Source organism: Anser anser (genome assembly GCF_964211835.1).
Source record: "Anser anser genome assembly, chromosome: 5".
Taxonomy (NCBI): domain Eukaryota; kingdom Metazoa; phylum Chordata; class Aves; order Anseriformes; family Anatidae; genus Anser; species Anser anser.
This window is the reverse complement of record NC_139725.1, coordinates 44,557,670-44,580,180: the sequence shown is the minus strand read 5'-3', so window position 1 is coordinate 44,580,180 and position 22,511 is coordinate 44,557,670. Positions and strand designations below refer to the sequence as shown.

Below are 22,511 nucleotides of genomic sequence, written 5' to 3'. Positions count from 1 at the left end.
TGATTCTCTGCCTTCCCAAATGATCAGAGACTGAAATCCAGTTTTCCCTTTTTGCCTGCACCGTCAGACTTCCCATGCAGCCTCTCTCCATATCCACACCTGATTACCAGAGCCTCCTCCCTGAGACTTTCTAGTACAAACAAAACATAGCTGTCAGCATTGTGTTTCTTTTTCTACCTCGGTCTGCCCATCCAGGTGTTCTTAAATATTTAAGAATCAATGAGTGGAGTTTATGCACTCATTGATTCTTAAAGCACTGTCACTCCTTCCCCGACACCCACTGAGAAAACTGCTGCTGCCCATTTGGCTCAGACATGCCTCTGTACCTGCTCCTACCCCATCTCTATACCTGGTTTCCTCCATGAGAGGAAACATCAGATTCTCCCCAGAGTTCATCTAGAGTAATTTATCTTAAGACTGATGGTCCAGGAAGCCTTAGATTTTGCAAATACGAGGCAATGCCCATGTTTGATGTCTATGTACTGCACTATTTGCATATTCTGCCTTTTAAGTTTTAATGAAAAAAAGCTATTTTTTCCAGTCTTGCTCCCTCATTACAGTGCCAGGTACATTGCAACACTACCAGGATGGTTGCAGAGATCTGTAAAACACAGTATACCATACGATGGGACATATTTAATTTATATTAAAATGTTAAAAAAAAAACCTTCAAATTCAGTACATGGATTTATGATTTGGGTATACTGCAAGATATACTCTGTGGTGAAAAGAGGACACATTGGCTCACACAGTTCGAGAAGAACATGGTCACCTTCACCAGGGATTATCTGGATACTGCGGCCAGGGAGCTCTGAGGAACCTCTGAGTGGCCAGGCTCCTCCTAGTCAAGGTTTAGACTCGGGCCATATGAAGCAACCACCCTGACAGAGCTGCCCAGGCTTCTCCCAGCAACCCCAGTTGACTGGAGAAGCCCTACCCAGCTGCAAAGGGGCAGAGAGGATCACTACGCACTCTGCCCCATTGCATTTCAGCACCTGGATGAAGTGGGAAGACAATGCTCCACTCGAGGAGCCCTCTTAGCCACCCCTGTGAGCAGTTTGGTTGCTGTACTGGGTGGTTCACACAATCTACATGAAACAAGAGAGGTTATAGGGTGAGGACAGAAAGTTTCACCCCAAAGTCTGCATCAATTCTTTGCCTTCCTAGGAAAGCAAGATAGCCCAGGGACAATATTTGCTGTTATGGTCTATCCTACCAGCAGTATCAGTGCTAACTCATTCTGAGGCCTGAGGGCTCTGGAAGAACCATGGACTGGCAATGCAGTGTTCATTACAAACGTGGCTTTCTTTTGAAATGTTACATTTCTCCATTTATCCCATTTCCAAGTGTCTCCTCATCACAATCCTGCACTACACATTTATGTTTGGTGAATTACATATACTCTATGTCCTCAGAAGCCATTTTGCACATATTTTCACAGCAGCTGAAAGCACCAGTGGGCCACTACTAAGAACAGGTTGCTATTAAGCAGGCTGTAGCTCAAAACCAGCCAGCAACAGCCTGTCTGTAAGTCTAGACAGTTCCTCATACACTTCTCCTGTCACTGCCTAGTCAAGTGAAGATTACAAAGCACATTCTGATTATCTGCTTTCTCCCTCTTCCTCTCATTCTTAAGTGGTTGCTTGTTTTTTTTTCACACAGAGTATTATAAGACTGGGACGGCTATGTAAGCAGCTCTTAGCACATTGTGCAAGCTAATAGAATACAAATGATTATATAAATAATAAAGCCGCTGAAGATTTTCTTGTCACTGCTTTCTCTGCTCCATTGGCTTGACTTAAAGCACACATAAAACGGCCTCTGCTAAGTGTTATGTTCATAGCATCCATAAATAAAATTAAGATCCTGATTTAAAGAGACACTAAGAAGCTGTATCGCCTCTTGATTTCAATCTGGGATGCTCAGTGCCTATGAAAATCAGGCCCAAGGCTCTAAGGATGAAAACAGAAGGATTTGATGCCTGTATGACAGCTTGTATTCAGCAGGGCAGTTCCATTTCCTACGTAAGATGCTCACATGCTCATTTCCAGCATACATGCATCTCCCTAACTAATGCAGATGTCTGGCAGGACAGCAGCTCCACACCGACAGCCATCACTCACATCAGCAGACTGGCACAGGAGATACAACCCCTGACACCACAAGTCAAGCATCTGTAGGATGGTAACTTGTCAGGCAGTTACAGCCCTAGAACAACATCTAGCTCAGCACTGCTGTTTCCATGACTCCTGCATGAAAACTCGGCTCAGCCTCCCCTCCAATATTAAATGTTCACACCAAGAGATATTATGACAACCCTCCTGTCTGCATATAAAATGAGACCCACCCTGCCACACCCTGTAAAAACAGAATTACTATAAAATCACAACATAGGGAGTTTCTTGCAGCAAACTCTTATTCCAAACTAGCTAGGAAGCTGACCGACAGAAAACTTAAGCTGTTTTTTCAGTTAGCTTTCTATAGCACATTTTGGGGATGTTGACATACATATCACCATTAATGACAGCAATCATCACAAATTCTGATAAGAGAATTAGGAAAGATGACAAATGCGGACATCAGGCCACAACACCTGCACAGAGCATAACCCCAAACAACTGCACCAAGTTTCAGAATTTGGCTGTGGCTTTGTCATTTATTATTTTATTCTTGTTACTATTTTCAAGGAACACTAGTCTATTATTCTGGTTCCTGCTGCCAGCCAGGCGCTCCAATCTCTGTTACCCACGTGTGGATTTTCTCAAAGTTGTAGATTAACTACGTGACGGGGGCAACCAGCCAGTGTGAGACAACATGGCTTTAGAAGCCAGCTAACTATTCATGGCCAATGCAGTGGTGCTCTGCTGCATGGACTTACCAACACAGTATGCTTCAAGTCCACAGGTCGCATTATTGCTCTATCTGCATTATGCTCTCAAGTCGCAACTCTTTTCACCTAATTTGCATACACATTTTATATTATCTTCATCTTTCATTTTTCCAGTTTATCCTACCCATGTATCTTCCTGGAAAACTCACAACTGACTACATTCCTAGGTAAAGTCCAGGAGCTTAAAAATGATCCCAAATATACATCTAGTGATGATTTTCCACCCAAAAATCTGCTTTAAGCCTTTTTTGTTGTTGTTATTGTTATTTTTTATTTTTCTTATAATCCAAGCACCAGAATTTTTTTGACCATAAGCTCATGACTTTTGCAGCTGATGCCTTCTGTCCAGCTGAATGACAAGTTTATCCTTACATTGACATTGCAGTATCAGCGTGAAATTTATCATGACGGAAAGACATTGAGAGTGCAATGACAGGAGGGAAAAAGTAATGATTTTGAGAAAGAAAAAGCACAAAAACAATAATTCATTTGAAATACTTACCTCTTTGAGGCAACCCATGAAGTTGTTGCTTACTGGAGAGCCAGGTAAGTCAGCAGTACTGGGGCTCCCTCCCACGTAGAAGAAGTCATCTGAGCCCAGCATGGTGTAGTCCTCCTGTGTATAGCCCGTGGTGGTAAGGATGCCATCCACAGAGATGGTCACCTGTTCAAGGGACACAACGGACAAAAAAATCCAAGCAATGACCTTACAATCCTGAACAGACCAAGTCACCTCCCTTACATTTTTATGTTGGTTTTATTAAAGATTTTGTTGAGATTTGTTTTTTGTGGGTTTTTGAGAGGTTTTTTTTGTTGTTGTTGTTAGTTCAACCAAGCTCCATTTTCTGGTCTGCTTCACCCACAATGGAAATGCTTCACCATCTGCTTCTCCCTTTCTGCTATATCAGCACTTTCAGGCTGAGCCAGCAGTCTACCCATTGAGATGCTTGCAGTCTACTCAGGCCAGAAAATGGAACTGTCCTTGAAAAAGATTTCTCATATTAGTTGATTTTATGATTAATTAGTATTTATTTTAATGATTACAGTTAGTTATGGTTGTTAGTAAAAAAAGCACTAATGAAGACGAGGTTGGTATTTTTTATTTTTTATGTTTCTTTTGCTCACAGCACACTGACGGTCATGCATTCAGGGAGGGGTGGGGAGAGGATCTCACTTTCAATACATTATGGATGTGCATGCCATGTACCTAGAGACACAAACACCCACCACCCACCACAAAAATAAAATTAAAAGAAAAAATTATATTTTACAAACTAACTCAACCAAAATATAAGTACAAAAGAAATCAAAATAAAATAAATCACAATAAAATAAATCAACTGCACACCAATGAGAGAGAAAGAGAAAGAAGCAGAGATGAGAAAGAAAGAAAGAAAACACAAAGCATGCACATACTGCGCTCTGATATGTCATGCTATTATATCTGGAGCCCAGAAAGATGAGAGGAAAAAAAATATAGCACAGAGAGAGTGAGAGAGGAAAAACTATTTCACACTCGCATGCAACCAAAAATAAAAATACCAAACAAACCCCATAATAATCCAACAAACTCAAAAACAAACAGTAAAGTCCCCAAAACCTCTAACCCCAAACACATGGCGAGTGAAGGGGAACAGAAGGAGAGGGAGAGAGAGGAGCAAGTGAATTTGATGTGTTTTGCTTATATGTTGTTAGTGGTTTGAAGGGAAGATGGAGGAAAGTATATTGAGGCCAGTAGGAGACGGGCGAGTCACCAGACGTGGACATGCCATGCAGAGTGTGTACTGAAACAAACAACCGGCTGAGCTCCTTTCGGCCACGGCAGGTGGAAAGTCAGAGAGAGAGAGAAAGTGAGAGAGGCAGGAGGAGAGAAAGAGGAGGGAGGGAAGTGGGGGAAAGTGGGGAGAAAGAGGACAACTCCGGCCACTTTGCCTATAAGAGCCGTTGCCACAACAAAAGGATGAGAGAAAAAGAGAGCCTTCACCACCACGGACTAGAGGCCCTGCAATGGTTCTGATCCAGAAACCTTCAGAGTTTTTTTTTTTTAAAAATAAAAATCGAAAGGGGATAAAAAAAGAAGAAAAAAACAAGAGAGAAAGCTAAACTCAAGAGCAAAGAAGAAAAAAAAATATCACTGGAATACAAAAGATGAACTAAATAGGGAGGTGAGAAAACCAATGAGAGAAATGTCAAAACCCCATTTCCAGAATATTTGTGTTTATTGCTTGTTTTATTCATGTTTTTCCATTAAAAAATAATAATAAAGAAAAAGAAATGTGTTTTCAGTGAAATCAAAATAAAATTAAAGAAGTAAGTATAAAGGAGGGGGGATAAAGGGGAGTAGGGGAAGGAAAAGGCAGGTAACACACGGCAAACCCAAAAAAAGAGACAATAAGAATGATATCTACCAGACAATGTAGTTTGTTTACCATAGCGTGTCCAATGCCTGAGTGCTTTGCGGAAAAGGGGGAAGAAAGGAAATTAAAAAATCGTGAACAGAACGATTGTTAATTAAAATAACTAAAAGCAAAGATGAGTCGTTAGGGTGTTAGTACATTAGTTGGTTAGTAAAAATGACACATTGCATGAATGGTCTAGTGTTAGTCTTTCAAAAAAAGGCGTGGGGCACCTGACACACACAAAGTGAGAAAGAGGACAATATGACCAGGACTCTATGGGGAACCATGCCATCTACTCTGTAAAGAAGAAGGGTGCTGCCCAGTCTTCCCACCCTGGTATTAGTCATTAACTTCAACTCTTATATACATTATCCAGAACTAAAGCAAAATATACTTACCTTGCAGATACCCATGAAAGTGTTTCCCCCAACCTTTCCCTCAGAGTTGCGTACACTAGTTTTCCCCTCCAGCACAAATCCAACCATGACTCCCCTTCTTCCACCCACCATCATCTCTATATTCTTGTTTGTCTTTCAGGCCTCACTACTCTCACGTGTCATGGAGAACCAGAGGCAGGCCAATATTTCTTTGACTGGAGAATACAGCTGAAGACGAGTCCAAGACTGAGTCTGTCCTTACAAGTTTCTCAGTCTGCAGGTTTCTTTACAGCAGGTGAGTTTGTGACTTTTAGGAGAAGCATATAAAAATGTGTGCAGTTTGGTGTTTGTGTCACCTGAGCACATAGGGGTTGAACATCTCCTCTGTTAGGAAGAAATATGTTGAGAAATTGTGTAGGATGAATTCTGTCACTTGCATCAAGGTTGGAAAACAGAAGATTGATGGTATTTATTGTGTCTCTTGTTTTACTGCATCTATATTACAGAGCAAGGAGAATTCATCAACTAGTGCTTTAGTTTAGCACAGCTCTGCAGATGCTTTGTTAATCCCTCCAAAGGTACACAGATGCCAGCTTCTTCAACCTACACATTTCTTGCTCGCTTTTTAGCAGCTGAGGAGCTCAAGATCTCCATAGCAAATTTTGCAGGGTGACTAGCTTCAGTGCTAATATAGAAGTGCAGCCTATGGAGGCTCCAACTCCTTGTCACATTTGCAATCAAAGTTTGTAAGAATAACAGTAAGTTACACAAGGAAGATCTATGCTGCCTCGCATAAAAGCCATCTTGCAAATTTCAAAGAGTTGTGCATTGACATTACTGTGTTAGGAATCCCATTTTTACAAACAAGGAAGTTGGGATTTGGCATGGGGGGGAGGGGAAGAGCATGGTCAAAATGATGAGGAGCATCAGCAGCAGAGCTGAAGACAGGGTTGGGTAGCCTGACCTTCAGTCTCCTCTGCTCCTTCAAACCACACTGCCCCAAACACACTCTGAAAGTCCTGGTAAAATACAGCCATGATCCTATTTCTAGTAAAGGTTTCACACAGAGCAGAAACGGGGCTTAGTTTTAACTGAAATAATAAGATAAATAAACAAGGAGATTTGCTTTGACATTAACAATCACTACTCAAGGGAATCTGTGGGTTCACATGGTTTGTCTCTAAGGAGATTAACTGCTGTGATAGTCATTTGATCAAAAAAAGAGGAAGCACTTAGTACGCTACTAGATTAACTACAAAACATTTAACAATTCCAAAACGTACTGGGCAAAAGTCCAGCTATTTAAAGTTCTGTTCTAATTCCAGGAAAAGCCAAAAAATTATGCAAATCCCCCTCCCTTCTCTCGTCCCCAAAAAGAGCAGAGAAGACTAGATGGCATCTTAATGTTCCCAATAATCCATTTACCTGGAATTGTTTTAGCTTTGGATCATATTCTTGGAATTTCTAATTTATTTTAAAGTTTAAGCCTCAATATTCATGGGCAATTCTTAGGTGTTGGGTTTTTGTTTGGTTGTTTTCTTTGAGGAAACTTGGACATAGCTGGAAACAAGACTTCCAAGTGACCTACATAATGTTGCAAGTTTACAGGTCTATTTGTGTCAGTAAAGATGCAGAGTAGGTAATCTATTACATACAAAATTATATAGGATGTAATGAACAAAAAAGTATACAATTTTTTACCTTGTAAATAATCTATTTTGACTTTATTACATTTTCTATATGAAGAAATTAAAGGACTTCTCATAAATTAATAGATGAACGTTCATAGCCTTAAAAGGTCAATACAAAATGACCAATCTCAGATGTGTCCTGAAAAACGTCTATAGCAGATATTAACTAAATATCAATCAAACTTGTTTTCAAACTCTTTATCCTAGAGCTTGAATGGTTTTAAGACTTCTTCATCCCCGGTAATATCAATTAGCAGTAAGAATGCACAGAACCTAACAGGAAGGCTAAAGCGTTTAAGACTTGCCTTTATTGAAACCTCATGTTTAAACTTACCAATATTTTTTAGATGACAGCTTTCACGACTAGCAGGATTGCTTCTCCTCAAGGCCTCATCAGTTCCAATTTCTAGGTACTTTTAGATTCTGAGTATATGTCATCATTTTGAGACCAAACTTGGCCAAAAGTTAAAACAGAAGTATACAGGAAAAAATTCAAAAAAAAAAAAAAAAAGAAAAAATCCAGCCTTATTGACATTTTTGGGTTGAACTGCATTCTATCATACCTGTTGCTAGAACTGGACCACAAATTATCTCTGCTATTTATTTTTTATTTGTTTTTAAGATTGGTCTTCCTTTGGAAAGATCACAGCCATCTTATTAAAACATCGTCTCTTTTGCCAAGTCAAGTTGAACCCTTTTAAGAATTCTGGATCACAGGAAAACATTCATAGTCAATAGACCAGGAGGATTAGAAAATTCCAGCGCTGCTTAACTGGCAAGAGGCTCACCAAATTCCTTTTAATTGACAAAACACTGTCCTGATCTAATCAAAGACAAAGAGGCATAGACATATTTCTATTTAACCATGGACTCAAAAAATACGAAATCACTAGCTGAAAGATTAAGAAAGAGTGAGAGCTTCCCATCCACAGTTTTGTCTGGAATCCTTCCCCACTTTCTACTACTTCAAGATCCAAAGCAAACCTGTCATGAAGCAAGGATGCATTTTGCTTCAGGCTCATTTTCTCATTGAAAACTAATTTCTAACAAAAACAAAAGGCATGATTAACTAAAATGACCAGTAAACTACACTGAGATATTCAGAGACCAGCCATTCTGACACCATCTGAAAATAAGAAACACGTAAAATAAAGCAGTATTTTGGGCCCTTCCAGACTGACAGACCTCAACCAGTTGGTGTATCTCCCTGTACTAGACTGATGGGAGCATTTGCAAAAAATAGGATCATTAAGACCCATCCACTGCATTAGAAATTAAATCTGCATCTGCGTATAAACTAGTGAAAATAGACTAATCCTGCCATCAGCAAGAACCCTGCAGTCTCATGAAAGTTTGGCAACAGATTTGTCATCAAACCACCAAACATCCTGAAAATGTAGAAATATAGGAATTCACATAGGAAAGACCTTTACCCTCAAACCCAAATATTTAACAGACAGATGTAAAATAGCCACAACAGAAATTATCCACTAACATCTGTTGGTAAAGACTGTTTCTGGTCCCTGGCACTGATACTCACAGACAGACCTATACTCATACCTTTTTTTTTTTTTCCGCTACTGTAAAATGTTACCACAAAAGCTGTTTTCTCAGCAAAAGATGTTACATTAACTTGAATAAAACTATTAAAGGTTGTGTTAATATTCACATTAATGAGCAAATAGATCACTTCTTTGTCACAAATCGATTTTAAAATTTCAGTTTACAAGCTATTTCTGCTGCCTCTACCGATCAGCATGACACCAAATAACTCCTATCCACAGTGTAAACCCCATTTATCATGTGGAGTGACTTGATATATTCACTAACTTTCAGAGCAAGGTTATTTAATTTTATCTTATCTATTTATGTCGGAATTTATATTTCATAAGGAAGGCTTCAGGATTTTAAGGCTAGCCTACTACCAAATACGTCACCTGGTAGAGTTGTCTGCTTAGAAAGGCAGCATGCAAATGCGCAAAATTACAGTGGTAAAATCAGACAAAACTTTTCCAAAGTGGAATTGTAGGGTGTTGGATTGGTCTGGGTTTCATTGGCTTTTTTGATCCTTCCACTTTTCCAGTCCTCACAGCCAACAGAAGAGTCTCATAGGCAGAGACACAAGAAATAAAGTAGAATCTCATTATAGAAAGAATGGGAAAAATAAACAAGAAGAAAAGAAGAACAGAGAATCAAGAAGACTCAAAGACTCAGGCCAATTAATTCAAAAGCTATAAAGGTAAAATAATTACACACATACCCACCAGCCTGCATACCTGCACACTTGCATGCACACACAAAAGAAAAAAAAAGTAAAGGAAAAATAAAGATTTCCAGAATTAGAATTATGATGTCATGGCAATGGCTAGACAAATTAACAAAAATTAAAGAAAAAGGATAGAGGTGTAGAGCGTTGGCTGCTAGAAAAAAAAGATTCCATTCCCACAGTAATTAAACGCAACAAGAATATTACTGATAAGATTGAATCATAATTAAGGAAATAATAAAATAAAAAATGCAGAACAAAAATAGAGAAAAGAAAAAGGGAGATGAAAGTAAAGTTATGGCACAAGATTATTATTAAATCAAACCAAGAAAAACAGAAAATTAATAAAGTGGAAATGAAGATATCACATTGGGGATAAATTCCCATTAACTAACGTTTTTTTCATTGTCCTTTAGATATTGATATCCAGAGAAGGAGAAACTCCAGCAATCCCACCAAACATCCCCATTACTCCCCTCCACTTTGCCCCTGTCAAAATAGAACAGTTTTCCCCAGCATTTTCTCCCCATCACCATTACCTGCCGCAAGTTGCGCGTCACCTTAACGTCGTGCCACGCGTTGTCATTGAATTTGCCATTGACAGGCTCCACAATGGCCTCGAAGGCCCCAGACCCCAGGTTAATGACCAGCGAGACCGCGCCGTCTTTCAGGGCCAGGTTGACATAATCAGCAGACTTGCCGGTGTGCAGAATGAGCCCGTTGCGTTGCCACGTCTTGAAGGACAGAGTGATCTCATCGCTGCTGCTCTGGATGGGGTTTTGAGACAGGTCATAGCAAAGGTATTCGGAACCACGGAAAGTGGCCATGTTCTCATCTCGCGCTGGAAAAAGAAGGGAAACAGAAGAACTGTTTAGTCATTAGCCAAGGAAAGATTGAAGCCAGCTATGAAATTTCTGAGAATTCCCACAGCACTGTTAATGTTCTGTACAGCCATATATCATGACATGCTAATGACTGTACGGCTCCTGTTGCAGTATGGCTATCAAGAGAATTAACAGCAGGGTCCTCGGTACCCATAAATTTCAGTGCTATGTTTTCAGTTTCACTGCAGCACTGCCACCGCAGGGACCATTCACAAGTGTGCAGCAGAGCCTAGAATAAGTACATTTAAAGACACTGCTGAAAGACACTGTACATCCTTATCAGGAGAATGATAGAAAATTCTGATATTAACAACATGACCATCACGTGTTGTTCCAAGAGGAACCAAAGTCTCCCAAATACTGATATTTAGCTTCCTTGCTGAATTCAATGGTCTGTTTTTAACCTATCTGCTAGGCAATCTAAGATAGGCACCAAAATATAATCTCCACAGAACTTCCCCTTTCTTTCAACTTAATGAGATCAAGCAGACAATAAAGCCAAAGCGTCCTATAGTTTCCTTCTTTGAAAGTATGAGAGAAGTCACACAACACACATTTGTCCACAGCTGTAAGAAATAATATTGTTGGTAAACATGTCCCAGAACTTTGTCCGATCACCTTATCCAGAGAATCTTTACTAGGCATGCTTTTAATATAGCAAAAATAAACATGGGCGATTTTTCATAGCATGTGACATTAATTATTTCCTCGTTTTATAAAAATGAATAAACAGATTTCATTTATGTACCGTAGGGGAAACCACTGAATCCATCTCTTAGCAACCAGAGGCAGCATTTGAACACCCCAAAATTGTTGGCATGAGCTGGAAATCTACCTCCTGCTACCTGCGATTCCAGGGTCACTCAGAATCAGTTCCTCCACGATACTGCACTGGTGTGGCCCAAGTCAGCCAGGTACCCTCATCTTGCCTAGTGGAAGGAACAGGGGACTGTGATGGTAAAGCTTCCAGGAGGACTGTCTGTAGTCCCTTCCTACTCATGCAATCTAGTAGAAAATTGTATGTACAATGGAGTCTAGATAGACCTACAGATCTGCCCACTCCATATGCTTTCTGACTCCCAGCAACAAAAGCAATTCTGAGCATGAACTCTGAGCATGAATACGGTACAAGCAGTCAAACCATCATTGCTTACAATCCATGGCATAAGGCAAGTGCTGGTGGTATTGCCATTGACATTAGTAGTGTTTTTCTGCTTCATTTTGTCTCATTTAGTAATCCTAATACAGATTAGCCAGAATTTGTTAGTACAAGACTAAAGGGAAAATACTTGTCATAGCCTTTCTTGAAAAACAACTGTGTGATGAAATCTGTGCCCTCGCAGCATGAAACAGTACTGACAAAACAGCAGTGTTGCAACAAGAACATATATCATCCTCAAGTGATAGGGTTGTTTTAAGCACACACTTCTGCTATCTCAATTGAGGGTATCACAGAATAAACTCATTAAAAATCTGAGCACTTTGAAAGCAGCAGTAACGTGTGTTTGTGCTTATGAAAGTCTGTGTGTCTATACACCCCTGTGAGCAAACAGTAAGACAAACTACTCTACAACAGTACAAGTTGGGAGCCACCTGGCTCAACAGCAGCTTTATGGAGAAAGACCTGGGGGTCCTAGAGGACAAGCCGAACACAAGTCAGCTGTGTGCCCTTTCAGCAAAGATGATCAAGTGCATCCTGGGCTGGATTAGCAGCATGCAACCTGCAGGCCAGGGAGAGCAATCCTTCCTAAGAGACGTGTTAGATCCCATCAGGAGTCCTCTGCCCAGTATTGAGTTCCCCAGTATAAAAATAGCTTCAATATCCTGTGGTGCGTTCAGCACAGAGTTACCATAATGCTTAAGGTGCTGGAGAAGGTGATAGGTGTGGAGAGGCTGAGAGAGCTGGGTTTGTAAAGCTTTAAGGAGAGAGAGCTCAGGGGAAACCTTGGTGCTCTCTACAGCTACTTAACTGGGAGAGCAGAGAGAAGAGAGAGCCAAATTCATCTCAGAGGTGTGCAGAAGGAGGTCAAGAGGCAACTGACACAACTGGAACATGAGAAATTTTGATTCTATATGAAAAAAATGTTTCACCTTGAGGATGGCCCAACATTAGGAAAGACCTAGAAAAGCTCTGAAACCTTCATCCTTGAGAACACCAAAAACTTGACTGCACGTGCTCCTGAGCTGTCTGCTCTAATTGGACTTGCTCTAAGCAAGTGGTTGGGCCTTTGGAGGTCTCTTCCAAATTACTTGATTCAGTGATTCTATTCTGAATATGCTGAACTACCACCAAGGAGTGCAGTGCATATGCTTGTGTCAATGCACAACCAGCCTAAGCACAGGGCTGATATTGATTGCAATTCTGAAAGTCAGAGGCAAGAACTTAACAACACTCTCCACAATGATAATTCCCCTGCCTAGTCACTTCTGATGCATTGGAAGGAAATGTGTTACAATCAAGTCGGACACATGCTCTATACACCTGCAGGTAATTCTGATCAAAGAGCTGGCGTCTGAGGGCAGGAGTCAAACACAATCATTACGACTGAGCCATTTTCCCACAGCCACAGATCTGTGAGGCACTGAACACACATTTCATGTCTTTGGGGCAGGGGGGCACGGGTGGTTGCTTGTTCACTCACTACAAGACATATTAACAGGGCTCATTTACAGTTGCTCAACCACTTAGACAAAATCTCACTGGTCTACTCAGTACAAAGGAGGAGGCAAAGAGTAGATTAGAAATCTAAGTGGTAATTTAAGGCAACCACAGCAGACTCATCAAGCCAAGGCATAGAAAATTCAGAGAGATAACTCTTACATTCTTACTCTTACCAGTCGTTTTAATGTAAGGTACTATCAACCCACCCCTGTGTGCAACTACATCACCTGCCTGTTTCTTCCAGTCAGCTGTTGCTTACCACCATCAGAAATGGGACCCCACACCTGATCCATCTTTGCATCCTTATTCCCTGCAGGTATATCAAAGGGGTTTGGTAGAACATGACCTACTTCTGTTTTATATATTGTCGTAAGTTTCTTTCTTCCTCCCCAGGTTGCTCTGGATAAATATTCAAATTTGCAAATGACCACAACTCTCAGATCTCCCTGGGGCTCCCAGGCCGATCAGACTTCACAACTGTCCCCCTCCATGAGTACAACTCCCAAGGTCAATATACCCTGTAAAATACATTCTCTGAACCACTAATTCCTTAACTGCTGTCTGCGGACCTAAGCACATGGCCACATTAAAGGCTTTAGTGCACAGATTAGGCTCCAAGCTCCAAAGAGCTTGACTGCGTGTTCCTCCAAGCTACAGCACAGCAGCAGCCTGACACAGCTGTCATGCCCTGGCACATGAAAGGCTTTTATCAAGCACAACCTTTCCATGCTGGCCTGCATGTTAGGATGCTCTGATGTATGCAATGCCTGTGACCAGAAGGCACGTGAGAACCAACAGAGAGCAAGTGATGGGAAAACACGTATAGGTTCTCTTCACAATGTATTATTTAGAAGAAAAAAGCCCTGAGTGGGCTGCAGATCTCAGAGTATCTCCGTGTACTTTTGGGCACAGCCTGGTGATATCCGTAAGACCAAGGAGTTGTGAGCCATTTGTTAACTAGTGACCTTTGTGATCCACGTTTCTGAAGGCTCCACAGACTTTCCACAAAAAGGGGATCAGATGCTAAGGGCTCAAAGAATTATATCAAATTGCCCTGTAGTACTTATGGCTTTCATATTCCTTAAACAGTGCTATTGTACCAAAAGAGTTTCTGCAGCATATCAAGGCACCTAAACTAAAATAGCTAAATGTAAGACCCAAATCCGTGTCAACAGAAATCCCTGGTTTATATTACATGGAACAATAGAATAAACCCTGGTTTTGCTGGGATGCAACACTCTGCATACATAAATGACATTACCTTGAAGCAATGATCTAGCTGTTCAAGTGTGGTAATGCAGCTGTTTTCCACTGCATCAAAAATAAAGTTTATTTAAAACAGCATTTAGAATATGTTTGCAAACTCTTGACTTATATATAATTCTCAAGATTTAATTTTTAACTCACTTAATATTAGGTAGAAATACAAAAATCAGAATGTGAAAGTAGGTTACTTGGCAGATGTAAGCAATTAAATTTTCCATTTCATTTGTTAACATTAATCTAACCCTATTATTTATTTTAAAACACATTCATGACTAAATTCTCTGCAACAGCTGGGATTTGCAGACCTCTGAGACATGTATGAAACTTAACATTCAGACTTAACCCTTGGCATGTTCAAAGACTCTCAGAAATCACCAGAGTAGAACTGAAACCTAGGATCTTCAAAATGACCACCACGGACCTTTTCCTGGAATGAATGGAGTCATCCCTTGGCTTTGAGGAGGAGGAGAACATTAGCCTTTTCTGACTGATCACTAACACGCACAGCTAGCACATTAAGCAGTCACCACTACTACCCCACTGCAAAGCCTATTTATTTGGCAAGTCTCAGATCTATTCCTGTTCAAATACGCAGATCAGCTGCCATTACGTGCTACAGACTGATAGCAAGAGCAGAAACAAAAGCACGGCCAACAACTACCTGAGCCAAGCTGCTGGCTCTTCTCATCCCTACAGGAACTCCAGAGTTTGCCAAGTCTCAGCTCTCAGGACAGGTAAAGACCAGGGATCTTCCCATACTGTATATGGCCATATTGCCCACTCAGGAGAGCCAGCTAGTAGCTTTTAAATTCCTTGTTGTTTTGTTGTTGTTTGTTTTGTTTTCATGTGAAAAGCTGTTGCTGTGTGCTCTTATCAAAACTCTTCTTACAAAGGATGACTCAAATATTCAAAATTCACATCACTAAAAACTAGAGAAACCTTGACATTTTGACTCATGTATAAAAAAGGGAATGCACAGATTTTGACAGATTTACTCATAGCCAACAACAACAACAAAATCAGTAACAGAAGTAGTGTTTGAGTTCAGGACCTCCTAGCTCCCCGTCTTGGGCTCATTCGATACATTCTCGCATATTCGTGGAGGAAAAGCAAGTTCTCGTTTTTCCCAGTAGTGTCAGGAAGCCACCCCAGCAAAGACTGCAGAGCCTACAAAGTTTTGGAGGATACCTGAAAATAAATAGGCTCTTAAAGCTGGAAATAACAAGTCCAAGAAGCACTGACTCTGCCCATGGGTAGCAAGTTTAATACTCAACAAAAGCAGCATCTCATGTCACAGTTAGGATTTCTGGCCTCAGACAACTAGAAAATACTTAGAAAAACATAAAAAAGGGAGAGTAACTTTCTTGAAGTCTCCTAAAGAAAACTTCAGGTAGTTCTCTTAAAAACAGAAGGCAACTGCTCACCTGCTCACCTCCTCTCAAAGCCCACTGTACTGCAGGTGTACTCCGAGGCAGTCCCTGTCTCACTGGGCTCTGGTTTACAGCCAACATTGGAGCACGTCTTTTGTCAGCGAGAAGAGCAAACTCTCTGCACTGCTTCAGAATTAATAACCACTCCAGTGTTTGGTGGGATTTACCTTATCTGAGAGGTTTGCTGTGCTCTGCACTGAAAAGCTGGTGCTGTCTGATAATCTAGGGACGGCCTAACACTGCTAAGTGTCAGGCTTCTCTGCCAAAACCGAACATGTTATTGATGGAGGCAGCAGAACAGCTGGTTACTCCTTTGACCTTCTGTCAAACGAGTCCATATGTAAAACAGTTCTTACTGGGCCCTTTTCTCCCTGGCATGTAATGGTTCTCTGCGACTTGGGAAAATCCTACAGGTACAAAACTTACCTTATGAAAAATCTGCTTCCAAAGTTGGCCACTGACAACAGAACCATTACCATTACAATTCACTATGGCCTTCCACCATGGCAGACAGAAAAAAAAAAAATCTTCCAGTTAAACTGACCAGGAATCCAGACCACAAGAAAAAATACCCATGTGCTCAAAATATATTGTGGGTAGGTCACCAAGCCAGCACAACAAGAATATAACACAACGTTTTAAAACGCAGATATGCAGAAGGCCTAAATATGAAGAGGGAAAAGGAAAAAAAAAAAAAAAGCAGCATCTCCCACTGATGGCATTCGTCCTGCTGCTCGCAGGATGGGCCTTCCTCACCTGCGGATACGCTAGCAGCATCAGTGGGGTACTGCAGCAGAGCCACAGTACTCAGTGCCTATGAACTTAGGGCACTTGGGCATCAGCTGTGCTTTCAGCAGCATGGCAGGGAAACAATCTAATTTATTTCTGACCAGATGAACGGGTAAGATAATGATCCCAGCAAGTACAACTGAACTGGGAGCTTTGGGGGGAGAAATTTTGTGGCAATCTTCCTGTGCTGTTCACATTGCCAGGTATTCCTGCTTTGTCACTATATAGCTGGGTATGGACCTAACTAAATGTCACAGTGTCAGAGTATACATCTTTTCCCCTTTTCTATACTAATTCTTACTGACAACAATACCCCTAAAGTTTTAAAATTCTAACAGAGCTGAAAGAAATCTTTCGACCTGAGTCATAGTGAAGTCAGGAAAGAATAAATTCTAGCTACGAACAGTATGAAACAAGGAGAAAATAGACTTAGAAGCTGTTGTAGATGATGAGCTTTGAGAGATCACAGCATCACCTCCTCAAGGATGGGGTGGAATCCCAGCGTGGGCAAAACCCCGTGAAATCTGCTAAGAGGTAATTCTGTTCTGGGCAGAAGGGTTGCCCTGGGAGTCACCTATAATATCTACGATCCTCAAATATGTCGCAGAACAATGAAAGATTTATGCTCTCTGAGTCACTTTCACATGTATCTGATGTTCCCTTAGAGGTTAGGGGAGGAGAAATTGTACATCAAATGTCACAAAAAATAAGTCAGCTAGCACTTCTGAAGGACAAAAAAGGTGAACTATTTCCATCAGCCCTCTGAAAGAGCTGTCCAGTGTCTGAATGCTGAAATCCTAATGAAAGCCCTCAGAAGCGAAGCAGCTCATTCGGATTCACATTATTAAAACAAAGCTGGATTGTTTAATAATAATTAGACCGTTACTTTAAAGAGAGGGAGACAGACTCCAGGAACAGTTAAGCAGGAGATTATTGCATCCTCCACTAAATTGTCCAGGGCCTTTTATTGCATTCCTCTTGTCTAGCCTTTAAGCAGGAAAAGAAAATGTACCCAAACAGTTTGGGTTTTGTTTTTTTTTTTTCGTAGTCTGACTGTGCTTCACACCACCCAATAGAATCAGTGACACCACTTATCAAATCCTCTCAGAAGGTCCCGTGCCTGCTATCTCACACTTTTCTGTTCTCAGTAGTCAAAAGCAAATATTTGTTTGGAAAGTATTACAGAGCTTATTTAATTATTCATGTATATGAAAAATATTGAATCATTCTTCTATGTACAAAGCATCTTCTAAGCTTCACCCACAGTGATGCTAATATGTGCAAGCTTTGAGAGTCGTATCATATACTGCATTTATATTCCACAAACTGTAAAGTAGGACTATCTAAGTCATCTTAATGGCATAATGAGATGGTTAAACTGACTGAATTGGTAAAACCTTACTGAAAGAACATCACTTATAACTTCAAGGAAATTATTATGAATAATTTTTGAGAAGAAAAAGAATTTTTGCTTTTTGAAAATGTTGACTGTAAAATCATAGAATTATGTTAAAATGGAGAAAACTAAGTGCTGAGCTGGAGTGCCACAGTAAAAACAGTAGTTTCCTAAATGCTTACTAGGTTTAAACCATACTAGGTAATGTTTGATTTTCCTGAAATAGTGTTATTTATTGTTTCCTCAGTCCCCTCATTCTCACTTATAGTCTCCACATAATTAGGAATTTGGAAGCAGAGAAGAATCACAGTAACGACATCAGAAACTTTGTAGATAAGAATCAATGGAGGACATCTCTCACCACGTTTAAGAGATGTGAAGAACAACGTTAGCCTAGGAGCCCAATGCAATGGTGAGAGGCACTCAAGACTGGGCTCTCTGAGTGCTGATCCCCAATTTTGCACATGCTGTAGCAGCTCTGATCTTACCACTTTCATCTCACCAGTAAGAGCAAAGGAAGGATTAACTTACACCAGAGAACGCCAGCCGCCTGGCATGAGTCATGCATGCCCTCTTCTCCACTATCAGCTGCTTCACATATTACCCGTCAGGTCTAGATGAGAATGCTTGTGACAAGGTCCACAAACTGAAGCTCAGAAGAGATCAAGGAAACAATGATACAACGAATGCTCATCTTTCTGTCAAACCTGACTAATCTACTATTCATCTGAACTCTGGAGCTCTCAACGAAAACAGGAGTAAGAACTGCTTTCTCTGGAGATACTGTACTGGAGCTCCAGAGGCCCGGGCTCAATCTTTGTGTGCTACTGGCTGTGTCATTGGACAATGCCCTTTGGGCTGGCTCCAACAAAGAGGAGACTCTGACTCCCTGCACTGCAAAAGCTGCCTAAGATTCCCACAGCCAGCCCCACAAAGTGATTTACCTCTCCTGGCCAGTTTTGCCACCGAGCAGCAGAGACTGAAAGCAAAGAGAAATGACAGTGACTGTATCTATAACCCAAAGGAATCCCCTAGGCTTTTGATGAAAATGTATAAGCAGTTTCCACATATCACATTCTCATATCTATGACATAGCTAACAGCCTTTTTAGAAGGATGACAGCTTTAATTTTTTGGAGTATGCATCTATTGAAAGTACAGTTTCAGTTCACAGCCACCTAAACAAATCTGAATTCACACCAAAGAAAAGCTATTTTGCTCCTCAATCCTGGAAAACTCTTCTTTACTCAACAGTATATTAGTTATTTCAATGAAACCTCATCTGATAGGATAAACAGCATCAGATGTATCACAGGAAACCTCCTGACATACACAGATTATTTAAACCTAGATTCATCAATAAGATGAGTCTCACATCTGCTACTGCCCCTCTAAGTTACCTTTTCTGTCTGTTTCTGAAGGGAAGCAGAAGACAAAAGGGTCTCAGAAGAATCCGAACCTGCATGAATGAACCACTTGCTACAGAAATAAGCCATCAGCATCATTTGCTTCAATACCACACAAAATAGATTAAAAAAAAAAAAAAGCTTTCATAAAGCCTTTTAGCTAAAACGCTTTTACAACAAAAGTATTAGTACTACAATAATGGAAATGAATAAATAAGATGGCATATGCCTACAAAAGATTACAGCATATGGTTGGTAACATTATCTTTTTGAGCCATCTTTTAAATTGCCCACCAAAATTGCTCTAAATGACAAACTACAGGTGTAGGAGTCAGGACCTGAGCATTTTATCCCTGACTTTGCCACTGATTTAGTGTGCAACCTGAGGCACTTAATTAACCTCAACTGCCTCCATCTGTACGACAAAGATAACAAAAAATATAGGTTAAGTCCTTGAGATCTATGGGAAAAGAGTGCTCTGGAAGTTTAATAGAATTGGTCTTCAAAACAAGGAAAGTTCCACAGCTGTGAGGAGAAGCTGCATGTCCATTCAGAGTATTTGCAGTGTACAGAGTGTCCTGGGTATCCCTCTCTTCACGTATTTTCCATTGTCTGTTAAGTGTAGACAGCTCTACTGTTATCAATTTGCATGGCCTGTCATTTGCAAAGAAACAATAAACTTCAATTATCAGGCTAACTATGGCACTAACTGCTTAGAGCTGTACACATTATTTATATTCCGATCAACTGGCCAAAGAGACAAAAAACAAGTCTGTGACAATATCTTGCTTGACCCCAAGTGAAATGTAACGTTTTTGTTTTGCACTTCCTTAAATGCATTTCTTCAAAAAATGTAAAAAAGCAGAGCTCCATTTCACACTAAAAGCATGAAACACGTTTACTTTAAAAGTGGCGCTCAATAAATCAATTTAAAAAAATAATTTTCCTGAAACAATTTGATATATTCACATAAATTCTCAATTTCTTTTGGCTGAGTTAAGTACGCTTTTCTTTTTTAACCCTCTTCATTTCTCTGAACAATTTTGCTCCCCTCCCTTCCAAGCTCCTGTACATGGAAGAAAAGCAAGGCATTGTTACTGATTTTGTTAAGAGCTCAGACCCCACGACTATGTACTGGGCATAAGAACTTCTTTAGGTTCCTCACCACTGAGCATGGGTGAGGACAATTCCCACTACTGCTGTGTTTATTTTTTCCTATGTTTTTATTTTGCTCTGAATTTCTCCTAGTTTACCCTTCTCCTAGTGCACCATTGTGAAACATAACGATGCTAATCTTTGAAAGTAACACCCAGACGAAGTGTTTCCTCACAGACTGAACATTCAGCAAAATGCAAACTGACCAGAGAAGAGAACATCACAGCACCATGAACATAAAAGTCAAGATGTGACATTCACTAGCCTTACTCTTTGCACAGGTGTCACTACAGCAGGGCTGTTACACTGCCCCTCCGCTGTTATGCATGCAACATGCATGGCAGCACAAGGGGTAGGAGCATGCAAGGGTACAGCTGAGCTGTTCACTCACCATCTTTTTATCTCACATACTTTACTGACTAAAAATTTAGTTACATGGACCATGCTTTTTTTTTTTTTAAATAAAAAAGCGAAGTTTTCTGCCAACAAGCAACATGATATTAACCAGCTCAGAGAGATTTGTTATTCTTCAACAGTAATCCTAGTTGCAATCCCAAATTTCACACTACTGTTGCTCTTCTAGTCTATTAAAAAAAGAGTCAAACTCTAAAAACTTATCCTAATGGTAGGTATTTAGATCTGTTTCTTAATGGGTGCAGATGCAAGAGCACAAGTATTAATCTAACAAAACAGGATGTGTGTTTGGCATATTTTTTCTTTACCATACTGAAGATAAGGTCCTCTCCAAACTTTCTGACCTTGGTAAAAGCCATAACATTAGGGAAAGAAGTGTTAGAAACCTATAGCTGTCTTCCCTGAAGACAGGCTGAGGGAGTAGGGGTCATTCAGCCTGGAAAAGAGAAGGCTCCAGGGAGACCTTACAGAAGCCTTTCAGTGCCTAAAGGGGGCTACAGGAAAGCTGGGGAGGGACTCTTTGTCAGGGAGCGTAGAGATAGGACAAGGAGTAATGGCTTTAAACTAAGAAAGAGGGAGATTTAGATTAGATATTTTAGATTAGATATTAGGAGGAAATTCTTCCCTCAGAGGATGGTGAGGTACTGGCACAGGTTGCCCAGAGAAGCTGTGGCTGCCCCATCCCTGGAGGTGCTCAAGGCCAGGCTGGATGGGGCTTTGGGCAACCTGGTCTGGTGGGAGGTGTCCCTGCACATGGCAGGGGGTTGGAATAAGATGATCTTTAAGGTCCCTTCCAACCCCAACCATTCAGTGATTACCTGCACGCATAGCAGTGTCAGTCCTGCTTGGGAAAAAACACAGGAACAGCTGGTGGGAGCCTTCCAAAACTGACCACAGGAACAAACAAAAAAAGATTGAGACCAAGATAGAGAGAAAGGAAGCGCATTCAGGTCTTAACTGGATCCAAGCAGCATGGTGGGAAGAGAAACTCCTACTTCCTTGGAAGGGCATTATATTAGGAAACTAGTGGAAGATCTTAAAGTAAGGTGCTGGAAAGCCAGGAGCCGACAGGCATCAGTGCAAGAGGTGTGCACGCGTAGGCACACGCGCTTGTGTTGGCTGCAGCCTTCCAGCAGGCGTCACGCTTGCTGCTGAGCAGGGAGCCCTGTGGGCATCCTTCCAGCACGAAGTGTGAATAGATAAATAGTTAAAGCTAATCACTGTAATAACACGATAATGATCCTCAAAATTATCCTTTTTCAATACCAGAGAGCAGTATTGAAAGCCATGCCCGCAGGAAAGGGGAGATGAGAAGGAAGGTGAAAGCCAAGGTGAGGTGGGAAAAGACGCGGAGCTGGGCAGAGCCGTGCACATGACGGGCACCGCGGAGACTGCAGTAACACCAGCTCCTCGGGGCCTCAGCACCAACGAGCAGTGGGCACGCCTCAAACCCAGCACTGCCACGCTACCGAAACACATTGCCAAGC

General features: G+C 40.9%; 1 protein-coding gene across 7 annotated transcripts in view; it reads right to left on the bottom strand.

Annotated features, from left to right (window-relative positions):
• Nucleotides 1-22,511, bottom strand: part of NRXN3 (neurexin 3) — a 940,418-nt gene that overhangs the window by 722,153 nt on the left and 195,754 nt on the right. For all 7 annotated transcript variants that reach the window (XM_083837468.1, XM_083837465.1, XM_083837469.1 and 4 more), the window contains 2 exons: nucleotides 10,163-10,464; nucleotides 3,393-3,554 (listed from right to left, as the gene is read on the bottom strand). In XM_083837468.1, the coding sequence (XP_083693594.1) occupies nucleotides 3,393-3,554; nucleotides 10,163-10,464 (464 nt within the window). The remainder of the gene's footprint in view (nucleotides 1-3,392; nucleotides 3,555-10,162; nucleotides 10,465-22,511) is intronic.